The 19879-nt window shown below is 35.4% G+C and overlaps 4 protein-coding genes across 5 annotated transcripts; 2 read left to right on the top strand and 2 right to left on the bottom strand.

Annotated features, from left to right (window-relative positions):
• Window positions 1-71: 71 nt before the first annotated feature.
• LOC104760826 (uncharacterized protein At5g48480) lies at window positions 72-1706 on the bottom strand. The gene is made up of 2 exons (XM_010483794.3): window positions 1127-1706; window positions 72-524 (listed from the first exon to the last, which is right to left on the bottom strand). Exons 1-2 carry the CDS (start codon window positions 1417-1419, stop codon window positions 293-295), a joined length of 525 nt encoding a protein of 174 aa, XP_010482096.2. The 5' UTR covers window positions 1420-1706; the 3' UTR covers window positions 72-292.
• Window positions 1707-2111: 405 nt separating this feature from the next.
• On the bottom strand, window positions 2112-4828 carry LOC104763226 (protein PEP-RELATED DEVELOPMENT ARRESTED 1, chloroplastic). Its single transcript, XM_087500126.1, has 9 exons — window positions 4340-4828; window positions 3831-3986; window positions 3495-3563; window positions 3231-3401; window positions 3006-3149; window positions 2758-2916; window positions 2583-2648; window positions 2414-2473; window positions 2112-2311 (listed from the first exon to the last, which is right to left on the bottom strand). The coding sequence occupies exons 1-9, from the start codon at window positions 4664-4666 to the stop codon at window positions 2267-2269; spliced, it is 1197 nt and encodes a 398-aa protein (XP_087356252.1). The 5' UTR covers window positions 4667-4828; the 3' UTR covers window positions 2112-2266.
• A 5595-nt stretch (window positions 4829-10423) lies between these two features.
• LOC104763223 (fimbrin-2) lies at window positions 10424-14053 on the top strand. The gene is made up of 14 exons (XM_087499675.1): window positions 10424-10680; window positions 10753-10926; window positions 11052-11293; window positions 11397-11568; window positions 11675-11713; window positions 11809-11877; window positions 11987-12103; window positions 12220-12431; window positions 12532-12687; window positions 12773-12972; window positions 13053-13210; window positions 13396-13492; window positions 13581-13672; window positions 13759-14053. The coding sequence occupies exons 1-14, from the start codon at window positions 10594-10596 to the stop codon at window positions 13906-13908; spliced, it is 1965 nt and encodes a 654-aa protein (XP_087355801.1). The 5' UTR covers window positions 10424-10593; the 3' UTR covers window positions 13909-14053.
• Window positions 14054-16339: 2286 nt separating this feature from the next.
• LOC104760825 (monocopper oxidase-like protein SKU5) lies at window positions 16340-19772 on the top strand. 2 transcript variants are annotated; one of them, XM_010483792.3, is made up of 9 exons: window positions 16340-16595; window positions 16741-16850; window positions 16953-17223; window positions 17325-17463; window positions 17564-17918; window positions 18052-18417; window positions 18510-18588; window positions 18658-18860; window positions 19345-19772. In XM_010483792.3, exons 1-9 carry the CDS (start codon window positions 16452-16454, stop codon window positions 19454-19456), a joined length of 1779 nt encoding a protein of 592 aa, XP_010482094.1. In that variant the 5' UTR covers window positions 16340-16451; the 3' UTR covers window positions 19457-19772. The 2 variants fall into 2 exon arrangements, 1 of the variants encoding a protein (XP_010482094.1); XR_015589098.1 differs by having other exon boundaries at window positions 16354-16595; window positions 18728-18860.
• The last annotated feature ends 107 nt before the right edge of the window (window positions 19773-19879 follow it).

The following is a 19879-nucleotide window of genomic DNA, read 5'->3' as shown; positions in this document are numbered from 1 at the left end:
ACAGATCAAGCAAAGGTAAACATGATTACTGACAAATAATTAAGAGAAGCAAAATCATCAACAAAAACATATAAAATCCGAGATTAATAATATCTGATTTCACCAAAGATTAGAGTATGTCAAAAGGGGTGAAACTTAGAACTCCGAGAAAGTCATTAAGCTACTCGATCCGGTTTACTACGTACCGGATTCCACAAAAGACAAAATAAACGCATAAACCAGAAAATAGGATGTTAAGGATGACAGAGTTTGTTCAGAAACCGACGCAAAAAATCAGATCCGACGGCAGTAACTAAACCTCTTTGTTCTCGTCGTTCACGGCGGCGTTCTCAATCTTCTTCACCGGAGCAGAGAAGATCCAAGTGAAACCAAACGGATCCGTGACTTTTCCTTGAACACCTCCTTCAGTCTCCACCTCCGTAACCTCCACTTTCCCAGCTCCCGCGGACACAGCTTTCGCAATGGCTGCTTCAACATCATCTGTCTCGAGGGTTAGAGTCATCGTCGTACCTTCCGGTTTCGCACTGTTCAAAGTAAAAACAAACAGTCCAAATCAAACCACAAAATATCCAAAACATGCAGAATCATCCATGAAAATAGCTTCTAAAAGGCGTCTTAAACAACCAGAAACTTCTCATCTCACAAACCAAAATCCAGATCTAAAACGAAATCAAACGCTACCACTGAGTACGCACTGTTCAACGTCTAAAACAAAAAAAAAAGTTCAAAGTCCAAATCAAACCACAAAATATCCAAAACATGCAGAATCATCCATGAAAATAGCTTCTAATAGGCGTCTTAAACTACCAGAAACTTCTCATATCACAAACCAAAATCCAGATCCAAACAGAAATCAAACGCTACCACTGAGTACGCACTGTTCAACGTATAAAACAAACTCGAATCAAACAAATAAATGAACAGTAAATCCTGTTGAAGGAAGATCAAATAGCTTCTAAACGTAATTTATCTCCAGCATACAACAACCTAAATCCAGATCTACAACAAAATCAAACGCTAAACGAGTTATAAAAAAATCTAAAAAAAAAAATCAGAGATGAAAAAAAGCGAGATCTAGACGTCAAACACCACAACAAGAGCAAGCGAGAGATAGAAGAAAGCTTACTTGAAACCAGAAAGAGTGGTGACGTCACGGACAACGAGGGAAGAACCAGCGAGGTTGAGCTCAGAAGAGAGAACATGAGGAAGCTCTTGGTCAAGCTTACGCTTAGGGTAAAGACTCTGACCAGACTCGATCGCACCGAAAGCAGATTTGTAGAACGTAACAGCGTCGCTGACTTTCTGAGCTTCAACGATCAACGTCGTCTTGAAAGCGGTGAAGGTAACAGGTTTCTCCACAACCGCCGCCGTCGTGGCTCCTCCGTTAGCACCAGCAGCAGTAACATCATCTTGAGCCATCGCGAGAGAAAGTAAAAAAAAGTTGAAGATTCGTTTACGGTTTAAGAGAGAAATGAGAATGGTGTGAGTGAAAAGAGAACAATCTAGAGAGAAACGATGGGTGAAGGAGAGAGAGAGAGAGATATTTTATGATGGAAGCGGAGAAGCGGAATCGTTTTGTGTTATTAACCAACCTGACGAGGATTCAAATGGATATAACAATTGCTTTCGCGTCCGGGATTTACTACCCTTACTTTTTTGTTTATTTACGAAACTATGCCCCTACTAAAACCCCCTTCTTTTCATTTATTGCGATACGACTCTCTCTCTTTTCCTACCCTATAGGACTACTGTCTCGTCCACGTGTCGTCTCCATTAAACCGTTGCGATATTAATTTATGTAAAATAAATAATAATTGGTTTATATTCGAATTATTTTAATTTTTGGTTTACATTTTTTACTTTTCAAGTTTGTTTGTTATCATTATATAACTGAATGGGTGAATGAATTGGTTACACAGAGGACGGCAAGTTACATTTTCTCACATTCATTCTAAGTGGGTTAAAGATATGTTATGTTGTACCATTATTAGCTACAGTATATATTTAATTCAATGTCAATTTTTTTTACCAGCACTTTTGAGATTTAATTGATGCCTGTGGTGATGTAGATCAGCAAGATGTATAACTAAGCTAAGGGGGGCTGTAACGTATAGAGACAATATTTGTTTGTCATATTAACCAACCAAATTACAATTATATACCAAAAAAGATTTGTTAAAGGACACAGTCTTTTGACCAAAAAAAAAAAAAAAAAGGACACAGTCTCTCTACCTGCAAATCTTTCTTGATGTAACGAGAAATATTACTAATATGCGATTTCTTCAAGAACTTGGAGGGTCTTCTGGTGAACCTGTTAAACAATTTTCGTTTTGATGAAATTGTAAAGAAACGAGTTTTTTTTTTTTTTTTTTTTTTTGTCTGCAAGTGTTTTTGGTGTTAATAAGAAACTCACCCATTCTAAGTGTTGTGCTGTTATACCGGATGCATTACCCGAGTATATACTTCCCAATACCTTATCAAGATTAGATTTAAAACATCACACAAAAAATGGTCACACGATATTCTCTACTCTATTCTTATCATCTGTTGAACAAGCTGATTGACACATATAGAAAACATACCTTTGTGACAGTCTCTAGAAACATTCCTGGCCTTACTGGTAATGGTTTTCTTCCTGTAACGCTTCCCTGGGATCATATCAAGTAGGTCAAGTAAGAAAACGAATAATCTTTGGTTCAGTACCTACTCAAAAAGTCTTCTCTTTTAACAACAACTGTGTTAGTTGGTCATACTTACCCTTCCATTTAATCCACTCGGTCTTTTCTCTTGGGTAGAAGATTCGTCTTCTTTGCTAAGATCATCTGCACCTTCATCTTTCCCTTGCATTACATTCTGGATCATTTGCTGGACAGTCTTTCCAGGTTTCAGAGCTACCAATTTGCTTAAGAAATTCACCTGTTTGGCGATCATGCAATATGTCGTCATTCTATTCCAATGTTTCAATTACCTTCAGCATAATGGACATAATAGTTTGTCTCACAAACCTCTGATTCAGGCAGAGTTGTGAAACCTCGGTCATTTCTCTCATCAAGTATACCTACTCCCATCATATTTCGCGCTTCCTCTCTAATCAAAACAAGCCTCGCTAGTAGTTTTCGATCCGGAATAACTGGCCTTGTTTCCATAGTCTGCAAAACTTCCTCAGACTTATAAACATTCTCAAACTATCTCGAGGATAAACAGACATTTATTTCTAACAAACACAATACCTCTAGCAAGTCATCAGCCTGGTTAGCTATGTCATTTAGATTTGCTCCGGGTATATGAAGTTTAGTACCATTCTCACTTTCAAAAGCCCCACCACCTGCGGCCACCCTACGCAACAGCTCATGTCTACTTTCCTTTTTAGGGGTTCTACAGAGTAAACCAATCACCTGGACCTAAAATAAACAGCAACACTAACGTTTAAATCATGATATGAAGCTAGTGAAAAGTCTTGAAAGTAAGAAGAAACTGATTAAAATATTACTCACATGAGGAGGGCATTTTTTGGTGAGATGAGATAAGACAGTCTCCTTGACGACCTCTAGTAAAGACTTCCTCTGAATCCAAAACAAAAAGTCAATTTCTTTGATCTGTTTCCCAGCTTATGTTACAGAACTTATGGAGAAGAAGGTAACAACAATCTTAAAATCCAGAGAAAATATGTAAGAGATTGCTACACTATATTGCAAAAGCAATCTGAGTTACAACTGTATACTAATTCTAGCAATTTTGGTCGTTTCTGTAGCAAACTCAGGTCAATCCTTAGAGGATGTTTTTTTTTTGTGTCTGTCTATTCAAAGAGGGCAAATGCAGAATTGTTTTACCTTATCGTCTTGGTCCTTGTCTGCAAGTTGGATCATGTAATCAAGGGCCATCATAAACCCTGACTCCATTTCATCAACTCTTTTCCCTATAACTCCTTGTGCAGCCAATTCTACAGCAACATTCTCAGATGCTTCATTCATATTCATATCTGTCAACTACAACACCAGGCCAATTCACATGTCAAGCTATTACGGAACCAAGAATACCCATATGGGCCATAACTAACGTGTAAAGATTCTATTTACCATAAAGCCATCTGGAAAAAGTGATGAATAATCCCAGAAAACTACTAAGCCTAACGCCTTTAAGGTGTTCGACGAAATGCCAAACTTAGGGTAACAACGCAAAAGCAAGCCCAGATGAAACATAACTCTATAGAAACGTAGAAACACGTAAATTGGTCTATGAATTGTAAAGCTTAACGCCTATAAGTTGTTCGACGAAATGCCAAGCTTAGAGAAACGAAACAAAAGCAATTTGAGATAAACTAGGACTCAGAAAAACATACGAGGGTAATCATTTCTTCAAGAACGGAGGTGACTTGTTCGCCTCCTTTAAGCAAAGCTTCATACTCAGATGGATCTAACTTATCCTCGACATTAGTTTGATTTTGCTGAGTCCCGTATCTTTCGAACAATTCTTCATCGGTGTATCCACCTCCAACTTCGTAAGGAGCGCAAAATTGAACCAGACGCTTCAATTTCTTGGTTTGTTTTGGACGGAAAGAACAAGATGAGAAAGGAATGGAGCAAATAATCGATGGGACGATTAGAGATTCTCTTTGAGATTGTGATGATGGGGTTGAGGGGAAACGAAGATGAATTGACTGTAACATAGTTGTTTTCTCGTTTCGGATTTTGGAAATTTTCGAGGTTTTGGGTTTAAGCAAGGAAAAGAAGAAAGATAAAATATCGACGAAGAAGAAGACGATAACTGATAAAGAAAAAAGAAAAAAAAAATGATTATGATAAACGCCGCCTGTGAGGATCGAATCCACGACCACGTGGTTAAAAGCCATGCGCTCTACCACTGAGCTAAAAAGGCCTTGACGAATATAATTAAATATTTTCTTGATTCTACATAAAATAATTGATCCAAATTCCAAAACCAGAATAAACCATTTCACGAATAATATTTATTGGTTTGGTTTTTCATATACCGGTTATCAATATTGGTTATTTTACTACACTATTTATTATGCAGGTATATGACAAAAATAGTGTACATTGAAGTAGTAGCAGCTCCATTCCCTGAACAAAAGCGTGTACTCTTTAAAAACAAAAAAAATAGTCTTTAGTTGTTATAGGTAAGTTGTGCGTATTTTACAAAGTTAGCTTTCAAGATCTCTACATTTGGACTTGTGAGCACATGAATAGTGTTGTGTAATGCTTATTATATTGGTCTCACAAAATGCATGTTATCGAGATTGCTATTTTACCTTGCATTGGAATCATGCTTACCATTTGAATATGCAGGTGAAATGAAAGTATAAACTGATCATGATGACTCCTCTCTCTATTGTGCTTTGCAGCTCAAGATGTTGCTTGAATTCAAGCTTAATTAATTATGATGCAAAATCAACACTAATATGAATATATCTGAAGCTAAAATGCATATGCATCTTGGATAGATTGTTTTTTGGTAGAATACATCTTGGATAGATTCATATGAGGAAGATTAATATAATAGTTCTATCTGTTGGGGAAGGGAGAGACTTGCAAAAGGAGAAGGGTCTGTGTAATACCCCTCACCATGACTAAGGCCCATATGGAACAACTTTTGTCACGACCGACCAACTGAAACCCATTATTCCGTCAAGGAAGGACAATTTTGGCTCAGACACTGAAAGGGACAATACAAGAGAGAGTTGAGGCACACTTACGGATCGAAAAGAAAATGCCATATCAAGATTGATTCTCCGTCAAATGGGAAGAATGGTATGGAAGGCCAGGTTATTGGCAATATCCCTAAGTTGGTTGAGGAATCAATAGGTAAGATCTTAGAACTAGTCTTATCTAGGAAGCCTTAGTTGGTCTAGGGAAAATTAGGAGGGGTCAAGGAAAGTGAACTAAGGCAGGATGGTACGGGATAAGGCGTTGGTTGGCCATGATACCATTATAATAAGCATTAGACAACACTATTCATGTGCTCACAAGTCCAAATGTAGAGTTGATCTTGGAAGCTAACTTTGTGAAATACGCACAACTTACCTATAAGAGCTATAGACTATTTTTTTTTAAAAGAGTACACGCTTTTGTTCAGGGAACGGAAATGCTAGTACATCACTACTTCAATATGTTTCTCTTAACAACAAAAAATATAAAAAAAATCAATGGTTTTTAACCATAATATAAGGATTTTATTAGAGTCTTTTAATTTGTTTTCTATGATGTTTTGAATCTTGACAGGTTTTCTAGGATTTTAGCACGGATGGGACGAAATGGAGCAATTTGGATCGTTTTAAAGCATTTAACCGGAGGAAATCAATTTGGATATGAAGAGCGTCGACCGACACCACATGAGCATCGGTCGACACCCATGCAAGTCGAGACAAGTCTTCAAATTTGGAAGTTTAACAAAGTTACCCGAAGTTTTCTATATTTGCATCATTAGTCCCTGGACGTGTTTTAGGACATATATATATATTGTTTTTGGGTTTTAGAAACCCTGAAGTTTTATTCTAGCAGCTTTTTGAGAGAGAAAAAAACCCTGAAAGTTTTTTAGAGAGCTTTTGGAGAGAAGAATCAAGACTCTTTCAGTGAAGATTCAGAACTCTTTTACTTCTTCTTTTGATTTCTTAATGCAATTTATTCAGTCTATGATGTGTTCTTCATTGATTATGTCTGAGTAGTTTGCGTGTTAGGTTTAGGGTTTTTCACAGGGATTTTATGATTTATTAGATCTGTTTATTTAGGATTCATTATTTTTCTAGATCTTCATCATAGGTTGTTCTTCATATTAATTCTTGATTGATCACCTAGAATTAATAACCTAGAAAAATAAATTGATATGAGAATATAATTGATTTTTCTGATAAAACTTTTTTATGAGCAAAATTACTTTCTGCAAAGAGATTTGATTTAGTAATTTTGTGAACAATTTAAACTTGTTTTTAAAGCTGATTTTTAACCTAGAATTTTACAAAGAGATTTGGATTTTCTGGTTTTAAATTTAGATAATATTTGCAGTGAGAACTGATTTATTTTACAAAAGAGTTTATAGTTCTAGATCTGATCTTAATTGCTTGAATCCTAATTAATTTATTGATTTAATATTTTGTAATTTCCTGAGAAATTCTTTGGACCTAATTTTTTGATCTTCTGAATTTACAACAGTTTTATTTAATATTTTGCATTGCTTTTCTTTATTTAAATCAACTTGTTTAGCTTAATTATAAAACTCTATAATTTATTGTGTATACTTGAGTCCTTGTGGAATTCGACCCCTAAGTATTACAATGACCTCTTAATTTGAGAGAGTAGCTCTAGGGTTTAATTTGAGCATACTGCAATTTTATTTAAACTGGTACTTGAATATAGTAATTGTTCACATGAGTTGCTAACAAGGGCGAGAATATGATGACTATGAAGATTTGAAAAATCTAGGTTTAATCCAACATTGAACCTGTTTTTGAGAGATTGAAGAACAATATGAAAAAAGAAGATTTTTTTTTTTTTTATCTTTTTGATGATAAAAAAAAACTATTAGGTCTTTTTTTTTTGTTCTTTTTTAAGAATCCTTCAAAATAACGATTTGTTAATTACAGTTTTTTTAAGTAAAAATGTATCCAAAATCAAGCAAAATCAGTTTTTAAGTAATTTTTGAAAAAAAAAGTGTTAAATTTGAATAACAGTAGATTTGATATGATTTTTTTTATAAATTCTAGATTGAATAACAAGAGATTATGAGTTATTTTGAATAATTTTATTAAATTTTCAATTTCAATAACATGAGATTTGAGAAGAGATTTTAAAAACACATGATTTTTAAAAACACTAGCTTTATTTTGATTATTAAATATTTAGTTGATACACAAAATCAGGTTTCAATTATGGAAATCGTCGTAGTTGAGATCAGCAACCATGTGGGATGAAGCATGGAGGGGTCCAAATGATATAATGGTGTTTTATGATTCTTATTAAGTTCATTGCCTACTTAGAAAAAGTCGAGTGACATATTACTAATGCCATATAAAGTATCTCAATATATTTATGCCTTGATCAACTGGTAGAACTAGAAACAATGTATAAATGTGTATACACATAATGATAGTCAATCTATATTCAAGGTAGGATAAGCCAACCAAAAAAAAAATCAAGGTAAGATATAAACACTTACAAATGTAATTTAATTTTAATGAAGTGAGAAGAAGACTATAGATAAAGTAGGCATGGCAAAGGATTGCTTCATATTGGCTCAATTATTACAAAATCTCTCTTTCTTTCTCATTCACTATGTCTGGCACATGCTTTATCTCCAAATCCTCTTTTAGGTGTAGTTTTATGATACGCTATTGCAATCAAATATTTTGTCCTTGCTTATATTTACACACACGTTATCTTATTCATTTGATTAAATTAAATTATTAATTTATATAAATATTTCTTTAATTTTCGAATTTCCTAAATAATATATTTAAATAATTTTTTTGTTAATATCTATATTTTTCTAGGACTAATTACATGTAAAAAATAATTATGACTTCTAAATGTTTTTAATCTTAAGAAAACTGAAAACACCTATGTTTATTACTTTATGTTTTTTTTTTACTTCAGCTTATTACTTTATGTTTGTAATTTGTAAATTTCATTTTACAAGTAATGAGAAAGGGTTATATAATCATAAACAAACTATTGGTATTTGAGAATTAAGCTCTTTTTCCTTCAATTTAGGGGTATTTCAAAAGTGCTTTCTTTTCAATACTACTTTTCAAAAATGTCACTTCTCTAATACCTTATCCGAAATGTCTTTAATATATTGAGATATACCCAAATACATGTGTAACTTTACAAAAACATATACAAATTATATTTATATATGTGTGTAACCTTCTTAACACCTTTATAAATACAATATAAATATCTTACAAATATCTTATAAATATGTTGTAAAATCTTATAAATACCTTGTAAAACTTTATAAAAACTTATAAAATACCTTATAAATACTTTGACTGAATCTGTTAGTAGTAGGTACCATTCATGAGTACATTATCATTTTTATAAAAAATTTATTAAGTTTCAAATTTATTGAGCGGTATTTATAAAATTGGACAGCTAAAATAGGCATCTTTGAAAATGAGCATACCAAAAAGTGGCATTTCTAAAAGATTCTCTTTAGTTGTTTTAAAGCTTATTTTCAATTTCAGATTTTCCATAAATATTATATTTATTAATTATTACTTGTAAAATGAAGTTTACAAAATGAGAAAAGGTTTAATTGTATGTTTATAGACATTGATATACACTAACAGAATGGTATGAGTACTACAAGGAAAAAAAAATACTGATTTAGTTGTGGTAGGTATAGAAAATACAATATTTATCAAATGAAATACTTGAGAATTTATTTATAACAGGAAAAAATCAAGTGAAATACTTTAAATATTGATAAAGTCTTAAAGGAACGTTAATGTACTGATAATCTATTCTTAATAAAAGTTTATCTATTTGCCACAACAAAATCAACGTTATGTGCCTAGCTACTTTTTTCAGCTAACAATGCATCTAAATACTAGTTTTATGCAAATATATATATATATATATATATATATATATATATTTAGTGTTTATGTACGTTGGCACAAATATAGAGTGTTTATATATATTGCAGTTCTTGTAAAGATTACTAAGATAAGGAATTTTTTTTCACTACTACCATTATTAGTTTTATTTTTCAAAAACACAATGAAAACATATTTTCTAAAAATATAATAAAACTAAAAAAACTAAACTTTTACCATTCAAACCTAAACCTTGAATCCTAAACACTAAACTCCATCCCTTAAAAACTTTATCCTAAATATAAAATAGTCAATCTAAACCAATAAATTTTACACTTTTGAAAACTAATTTTTGTGTTTATGGTATTATTGGAAATACATGTTTTGTGGTATTATTAGTAAAATAAATAAAGAGTGGTATATTCGAAAAAAAAAACAAATAAAGTGTTGGATTTTGAGGAATTCTTCTTATATATCTAGAAATTTTGGGACATTTTTTTTGTGTGCATATAAAAAGGATAATTCATAAATACATTTTTACATCGGTAACATTTTTTGTGTGGTGCATATATAATATTTACTGAAGAGTTTTTCTATTCACTTTGAAATTTATAGATCTAGGTTTGAATTTTTAAGTGAATGCAATCCACGTTCGGGATGTAATAACCAAACTAATTAAACGACCGTTACGTACAGCTTCAACTAGTTTATTAGCCGTAACTTCAAATCTCGTATTTACCCTCTCCACGATAACGAGAAGCCATTGAAGGTAAAGGTCATAAACGTAATTTCATATAAACGACAATTATGGGCCCTCACAGGTCACAGTTTTATTGCCTACACACACAAAAAAAAAAAAAAAAAAAAAAAGTTGATTGCGAAATTTAAAATCGCAAAAAAGACTCAAAGGGGTAGTTTCGTCATTAATTTGAATTTTCCCTTTCTCCTTCTTCACTGCCAGCTCTGCTATAGAGCTTCTTCTTCTCTTCTTCTTCACGTACGCTTCAGAGATCGACCCGAGTAGAGATAATAAAAAAAAAATGTCAGGATTCGTCGGGATTTTGGTATCGGATCCATGGTTACAGAACCAATTCACACAAGTGGAGCTTCGGAGTTTGAAATCTCACGTACGTACGTCTGATCCATAATACTTTTCTCATTTGATTTTTTTCCGATCTGATTCTTTCAATTCTACATAGTTCACGAGCATGAGGAGAGAGAGCGGTAAGCTAACGGTATCAGACCTCGCGTCAAGGATGGGGAAATCAAAAGTAGTCGGAGATCAGAACCTAAGCGACGAAGAGAGAGCGACTCTGATCCAAAGCTTTCATCCCAATTTAAACGATGAAGTCGATTTCGAGTTTTACCTAAGAGTTCAGTATCGTCTATTTCTGATTCTCTAAAACTCTACAGATCTTTTTGTGTTTTCTTCTGGTGATTTTAAAATTTTGCTATTTTTTTTTTTTTTTTTTTTTTCTTTTTTAATTTGTAATTGCAGATTTATCTGAATCTTCAAGCGCATGTGAACGCTATAATCGGAAGCGGTGTGAAGAACTCGTCTGCGTTTCTTAAAGCAGCTACAACGACTTTGTTGCATACGATTAGTGATTCTGAGAAGTCTTCTTATGTTGCTCATATCAATAATTATCTCTCTGGTGATGAGTTTTTAAACAAGTACCTTCCCATTAACCCGTCTTCGAATGATCTATTTGAAGTTGCAAAAGATGGTGTTTTGCTTTGGTGAGTTTAGTTTCTTCCCTAGCTCAGATTCTATGTTTCTTTGAATGTTTTACTTTTGATGATGATAAAGATTTTGGGGTTTTGTTTTCTGATTGTGATGTAGTAAACTTATTAATGTGGCGGTACCTGGAACAATCGATGAACGAGCGATTAATACTAAGAGTATGCTTAATCCATGGGAGAGAAACGAGAATCATACGCTTTGTTTAAACTCTGCAAAGGCTATTGGGTGTACTGTGGTTAATATAGGAACTCAAGATATCATTGAAGGAAGGGTATGTGGAATCTGTGATTCTAACTCTAGTCTATCATCAGTTTCTTCACTATCTTGAGATTTTGTTGATGGTTATGACTAACACTTGTCTGTTTCTCTTATTTCAGCGTCATCTTGTGCTTGGAGTGATTTCTCAAATCATTAAGGTGAGGCTCTATTGCTGCTACTGCTTTTTGCTGTTTTTGCTATGACGAATGTGTTATTAATCTTGAATTCTTTATTGTGTGAATGTTCTGTCTAGATACAATTGCTCGCAGACCTTAACTTGAAGAAAACCCCCCAGCTGGTGGAGTTGGTCGGTGATAGCAAGGTAAATACTAGTCACTCATTGTCTTGATACCCGTTGTTTAAAACAAACACTAAAGGATGAAACTTTTTTGAATAAGATTTGACTTTGTTCCAACTTTTGGGATCAACAGGATGTGGAAGAGCTGATGAGTTTACCACCTGAGAAGATCTTATTGAGATGGATGAATTTTCAGTTAAGAAAAACTGAATACAAGAAAACTGTCACAAACTTCTCCTCGGATGTAAAGGTATTCAAAGTCTCTAATATCAAGTTATGAGTTGTACAACTAGTTCGCTTAACTAAGTATTTCTAGTAAATGGTCCATAGACTCTTCTATATGGCTTATGATATGGTTTGCTGCAGGATGCGGAAGCTTACACTAATCTATTAAATGTCCTGGCACCAGAGCACAAGAATGCATCACATTTTGCAGTTAAAAGCTCATTTGAGAGAGCAAAGCTTGTTCTCGAACACGCAGACAGAATGGGATGCAGGAGATACTTGACAGCGAAGGATATTGTTGAGGGTTCCCCAAATCTTAATCTTGCTTTTGTGGCACATATATTCCAGCACAGGTGAAAGATACACTTAAAAAATCAAAAACAGTTCATGTCAAAAGAAAACATTTTTAGTGTTGGTCTAACAGATTAGAACTGTGTCTTTATTTCCCCACAGGAACGGCCTTTCAACACAAACGAAACAGATATCTTTTCTGGAAAATCTAGCTGATGACATCCAAATTTCAAGAGAAGAAAAAGCATTCCGTTTTTGGATTAACAGCTTTGATAGTTTGCTATACATAAACAACGTGTTTGAGGATCTTAGAGATGGGTTAGTATTTCAGCATTGAGTATAAGAACTGGTTAATAGAAATGTGGAATGTGTATTTAACACTGAGTTACGTGTTTGTCAACAGGTGGATTCTATTGCAGACACTAGACAAGGTGTCTCCAGGCATTGTTAATTGGAAAGTAGCTAGCAAACCACCCATTAAATTGCCATTCAAGAAAGTAGAAAACTGTAATCAGGTTGTGAAACTAGGGAAGCAGCTCAAGTTCTCTCTGGTTAACATTGCCGGAAATGACATTGTTCAAGGAAACAAGAAGCTCATACTAGGTAAGTTTTCCAGTTCAATGATTATGTGTTTTTATGAACCAACTTAAAATAATAATGACGGCTTGTTCAACCCCGTGCAGCATACTTATGGCAATTGATGAGATACAACATCCTGCAACTTCTTAAGAACTTGAGATTCCATTCCAATGGCAAAGAAATAGCAGACGTTGATATATTGGAATGGGCAAATGCTAAAGTGAGAAACAATGGATGCAAAACACGTATGTACAGCTTCAGGGTAAGTTCTCTCCTGCTTAATTTGTGGCCCTTTGGCCCCTTTCAATAATATTTGCTTTAAGAAATTGTAAAACTGCATTGAACTACTTTATAAATAACAAATGTTTAGTATTAATCCTTTTGCCTAGTCGGTTTGTCTATCGAACCAGAATGTGTGAGTAACGATATGATGTCTGAATTTGACAGGAAAAGAGCTTATCCGATGGGATATTTTTCTTGGAGCTGCTGAGTTCGGTGCAGCCAAGATCCGTAAACTGGAGTCTTGTTACAAACGGAGTAACGGGTAAATGAACTGTTAAATACTATGTTTCTGTGTTTGTTTATGAGTGAACATTATAATTTAATAGGGACAACACTTACTAAACATACAGATGAAGAGAAAAAGATGAATGCAACTTACGTGATTAGCATAGCAAGGAAATTGGGTTGCTCTATTTTCTTACTCCCTGAAGACATAATTGAGGTACTTGGAAACCTAATCACTTAAAAATATCAATAGAACACTATAGTGAGACATTCGAATTTATATGTGTGTAATATTACGAACAGGTGAATCAGAAGATGATGCTCACGTTGACGGCGAGTATAATGCATTGGACTCTCAAACAACCTCTTCATCTTAATAAGCCTACCGGATCTCCGGACAACCACTGTGGAAGTCTACTCGACGATTCTACTTCAGATTCCTCCATAGAATAAATATATGGTTTACGGTGAAATTATATATTCTTAAGAATTTTAATATGTGATGTTATTAATTATTTCCGCTCATTCGTATTTTTTATTTTTTTTGGGTGTAAAAACAATATTAAAAATTGAAATGTCATCGGCGAATATTGACATACATCCAATCCAACTACGAAATAAATAATACTTTGATCAATAGTGCAAAGAAACTCAAAGCCAAAATTGTTGTTCCCAACAAATGATACTTTTGTTCAATACAATTTATTTAAACTCGTTCTCGTCTGTTTACACCATTCAAAAGCACAATGATAAAAAGCATTTTTGTGTTCGTAGTTGCAATTTTCTCGTCAGGTAGGAATTGGAATGACGTTTCGAACGAGGAGCTTCTGCTACGGTCGCCACAAGCATTTTTTTCTAACACTCACACAACTCACTTTATACTTTTCATCGAAAAAAACTAAACTTTATACTTTATTAGACCATGTGCATCGGTGTAGTTTTGGATCGTCCCTCGTTATTTTTTCGTTTTAAAATAAATAAAAAAAGCCCAATTCAGAAGAAACGTCTCTTTATTTGGGACGTTTTTCGTCCGTCTACTTGGACGCGTGGTATGTTCTGATTGATTGAAGATTTTTATAGGGTTAAAACAAAAGAATTTCTCGAGACAAATTTCTAGAGAGAAGACGGCGACGGTTCTGTGTCGATCTTCTCTCCCGGTGACGATTCGATCTGATCTTCTCTCCCGGCAACGAATTCCTGTAGCTGGTTCCGCGCGACGATCCGATTGGTTCCGGTTCGAGAATCTCGTCTCTTGCGTGGTGCCGTGCTGGTTCTATGGGCTGCCTTCTGGTCGTTTGTTTTCTTCTAGCATCGATGGCTCCATTTCTGAATGGGATCTTTTCGATTTGAAGCAGAAGGTTTTAACATCTCTCAACGTCTCATACTTCAGGTTCTCTTCTTTACAATGTTTTTTTTTTGTCGTATTTAGATTTTTGTTTAAATGCAGATTGTGTTGGAGTCAATTGGAATCTCAATCTGGCAAATGGCGTTGGCTCCGGTTAATCTACCCTCAGTTGATGTAGAAGGTAAAGCTAAAGAGATTGAGAATGGATACTCGAGTGAGAAATCAAATGATGAGGAAGAGAGTGGTGGAAGTGAAGAAGATGATGATTCTGACTCTGATGAGTTTCATGAGCTAGTATCAGAGGATACATATAGGCTCCTTGCTGCTTCTTTCTTTGAGGTACATAGGATGATGATGTTTGACTTTTAACATTGTTTGCTGCACAAAGGTGATGTCAATACCCTTGCAGCATGGTATTCATTCAATTGGTTTGTTACCTTGATACAGTCATATAAGGCAAATATATCAGATTTTGGATTGGCGAAATTAGGTCCTTCCGCGAGTCAATCTCACATCACAACACGGGTTATGGGTACACAAGGTTACGCAGCTCCAGAGTATGTTGCTACAGGTACTACAACGTCTCGTCTTCTTCTTGGTCCTTTTGGTTTTCATCACAACACGGGTTATGTGAACATGTTGGTTGCTTCTAACAGGTCATTTGTATGTAAAGAGCGATGTTTACGGGTTTGGCGTTGTCTTGGTTGAGATCTTAACTAGTTTACATGCACTTGATGGGATCACACTTGTGTTCAAAGCTAGAATCTTTGTCATCAAAGATTAAGCAAGCTTCCGTTTATGGAAGATGGCGGGAAGTGCTCACTGGGTATTCAGAGATACAGAGAGCTGGAGATCGCTTTAACGATCCTTTCGTTTTCCCCATAGTTTTCAAAGCTTGTGCTAAGCTCTCGTGGTTGTTTCAAGGTAAGCGTATCCAAGGGAGTTTGTTGAAGAGAGGGTTTGAGTCTTTTGTTTCTGTGGGGAACTCGATTGCTGACTTTTACATGAAATGTGGAGACTTGAGCTCTGCGATACGAGAGTTTGATTGTATGACTTGGAGAGATTCTGTTTCTTGGTTTGGTAGATGTGTTTGTGTGCAATTCACTTATTGATATGTATGCCAAAGGATATGATGTTGATTCAGCATTTAGAGTATTTGATGAGACCACTTGTAGAAACATACACCAATGCTCATACTAAAAATAAGAACCTTTCAAAATAATACTATTAAATTTGGGAGACCAAAAATATGGGGACACCAATGCCCATGCTCTTATTGAGCAGATCATGCTACTTTCTTAAATATGACTAACGTTGAGGGTGAAGAATGTTGACTCTTAAAGTCTTAACTCTTAAGCCTTACTTTGAAATACTCAAATTGTAGATTTAAAATCAAAGGGTTGGGGGGGGGGGGGGGGGGGGGTTAAATTGACTGTTTTCCTAAAGTTTTTGGGCATTTTGATAAAATCTCTTAAAGTGGGGGGCATTTTGGTAAATTTGTGGAGAAGTAGGACCAACAAGGTATGTTCTCTTTTGGCGCCTCTGCTGCTGTAATCACATTCAGACTTGGTTTAAAGCTTTCCCAAATCTCTGCACATGGTTTTCTCCAGTTTCACACACTGCTCGACTCAGAGAGAGAGTGAGTGATCCAATGCGGTGCTCTCCACTGCACTTATGGTGCATATCAGTGGTCGTTTTCTTGTCGGTTACCAGAACCCTAGCCGCCGATCCTTACGTCTTCTTCGATTGGACTGTCTCTTACCTCACTGCTTCTCCTCTCGGCACTCGTCAACAGGTCTCAGATTTTCCACCTTCATCATCTCAGTTTCAATTTTCAAAGTTCCTAATTTGGAAAGTTTCGATTTTTAAGATTCCAATTTGAAAAGTTTCAACTTTTTTGAGATCTCATGTGGGTTCTTGCTGGTGTATTCGATTTGAAGGTAATTGGGATAAATGGGCAGTTCCCTGGACCAATTCTAAACGTGACTACGAATTGGAACGTTGTTATGAATGTGAAGAATAATCTTGACGAGCCACTGCTTCTTACATGGTCAGTAACAATGTCGATTCTTCTCTTCTATTCTTAAGTATCTGTATGATTTTGATTTGATTTGGTCACTAAAACTATGTTAGTGGTGGTGGTGATTTGTAGGAATGGAATACAACAAAGGAAAAACTCATGGCAAGATGGTGTTTTAGGAACTAATTGTCCTATCCCTGCTGGTTGGAATTGGACTTATGAGTTTCAAGTTAAAGATCAGATTGGGAGTTTCTTTTATTTCCCTTCTACAAATTTTCAGAGAGCTTCTGGTGGGTATGGACGGATTATTGTCAATAATCGAGATATCATTCCGGTTCCTTTTGCTCGTCCTGATGGTGATGTTACTCTCTTTATCAGTGATTGGTATACTAAGAGCCATAAGGTTTTTACACAAATAAAGCCTTAACCTTTTCTTTATTGTTACTGTCCTGTCTCTTTTTGCTATGTTTGTTTTTAACATCTCAAACGTTTTTGTGGAATCAGAAGCTGAGGAAGGATGTTGAGGGTAAGAATGGTCTTGGACCTCCAGATGGTATTGTCATCAATGGATTTGGACCTTTTCCTTACACTCGAGAGCTTGCTAAGAATGCGATTCCTTTTGGGATTATAAACGTTGAACCAGGTATCCTTGGAAAAAGATCCCTTTTTTGTTGAATCTTTATTTGGTTTGTAGTTTGAGTCTTCTCCTGCTCTGACCACATTCATGTCTTCATCGTTATTAGGAAAAACATACCGTTTCCGTGTTCACAACTCTGGGATTGCAACCAGCTTGAATTTTAGAATACAGAATCATAACTTACTTCTTGTTGAGACAGAAGGGTCATACACAGTTCAGCAGAATTATACAAACATGGACATTCATGTGGGTCAATCTTTCTCATTTTTGGTCACTATGGATCAATCTGGTAGTAATGACTACTACATTGTTGCCAGCCCAAGGTTTGTTACATCCGTCAAAGCTAGTGGAGTCGCTATTTTGCGCTACTCTAGTTCTCAAGGACCCGCTTTAGGTCCACTCCCTGATCCTCCTGTTGAGTTGGACACATTTTTCTCAATGAACCAAGCTCGATCCATAAGGTTGTTAACCACTATGTTTAGTTATATGTTTCATACCTTGGGAGAATGTATTTTGTATTAAGCATAATCCGGAACCCCTTTTTAAAAAAAAACTGCAATTTTACTTGTTGCTGATGGAAATGCTGTTTGGTAGGTTGAATCTCTCGGCTGGGGCTGCCCGCCCAAACCCTCAGGGATCTTTCAAATATGGCCAGATCACAGTAACTGATGTGTATGTGATTGTCAACCGACCACCAGAGATGATAGAAGGACGTTTGCGTGCCACTCTTAATGGTATATCGTATATACCTCCTTCAACACCCCTAAAGCTTGCTCAGCAATACAACATCTCAGGGGTATACAAGTTGGATTTCCCAAAAAGACCAATGAATAGGCATCCCAGGGTTGATACCTCTGTCATAAACGGCACGTTCAAGGGATTCGTGGAAATCATATTTCAGAATAGTGACACCACTGTTAAGAGCTACCACTTGGATGGTTATGCATTTTTTGTTGTTGGGTAAGGTTGCATTAGTTATCTTAGATCCAATTACATGATCAGACATTGAGAGAATGTGATTGTAAAATTAAAGAATGATGTTTGTCTTGAAGGATGGACTTTGGTCTGTGGACAGAAAATAGCAGAAGCACATACAACAAGGGGGACGCGGTTGCTCGATCTACTACGCAGGTTTTATGACCTGAAACCGGAATCTTACATGTGTTTCTATGTGTTTCTTTACAGCTAATATGTTTACAGGTGTATCCTGGTGCATGGACGGCCATCTTGGTTTCTTTGGACAATGCTGGCATGTGGAACCTTCGAATAGACAATCTCGCCTCATGGTATCTGGGCCAAGAAGTATACTTGAGTGTGGTTAATCCAGAGATTGACATGGACTCATCTGAGAATTCCGTTCCTGGAAACTCCATATATTGTGGTCGGCTCTCACCATTACAAAAGTAAGCTTTGCAGATGCTCTCATATTTTTTTTCAAAAGTTAAATCTAGAAAAGAATGTTCCATAGATAAGATAGAAAGAGTATCATTTTTTTCTTTCTCTTTCCTGTTTTTGTTGGTCCTAAATTCCAAATTTGATCAAAATAAAGAGGTTGGAGAATCTGGAAGTACCTATTATGTAGCAAAAGTAACTTTTATAACCTGGTTCATATAGACTTTTCTGGGTTATATAGACAGGATATACCTTTTAGGTTGGCCTTCTCAGTCATTTCTTTTCTGAAACATGCTATTTCATCAGTTCAACATATCTGCTCTATGTAAAATGACCAGATTCTTGTTGTTTTGTTTGCTTTTTCAGTTTCATTATGTAATTAGTGCTTGCTGGAGAGAGTTTAGTTGCAGTTTTTTTCTTCTAGAAACCGAAGGTCACATGTAGTTAATGGAGATAAACGTGTTGCATTGACATGTGTCTTGGTTTTTTCTGCAGAGATCAAGCACAAAGGGTAAAGTTTTCGGGATCACCACGATCCATCTTTGTGACAAGCAGAGCGTTTCTCCTCGCTCTTTTTGCAATCTTAGTCAGTAGTTTAGCAAGATGACGATTCTTAGCTTCTCTGGCCTGATAGCAAACCTGCAACTGCAACGCCACTCCCGTCATTTTAGAAGTTCGTAGCGTTGGTGTAACAGTAGAAGCTTGAAGATCACAGATGCTATGTTTCTTGTTTATGCGTAGAGTTTATTCAGCCAATCAATATAATGTTATGCCGTAAGGCTTGCATTAAAATAGAAAATTATTATTAGATGAACTTAGTGAGAACACTACATCATGTTTGTAATACTAAGAAGATTCTTGATAATACCGCAAAGTATTCCGATAAGGACATCTCTGGAGAAATGAGAATGGTGATGCTAAGACCTGAGTCTTGTTTGTAAGCTTCTCGCTAGGCTATTCCTAGGCATATGTAGAAACTAGAAACTGATCGGATATCCATGGATGATGGATATAATGGATCCGTGTCTAA

This window comes from Camelina sativa, chromosome 18, assembly GCF_030686135.1.
Source record: "Camelina sativa cultivar CO46 ecotype springtype chromosome 18, ASM3068613v1".
NCBI classification, from domain to species: Eukaryota; Viridiplantae; Streptophyta; class Magnoliopsida; order Brassicales; family Brassicaceae; genus Camelina; species Camelina sativa.
This window is presented reverse-complemented; position numbering and strand designations above follow the sequence as displayed.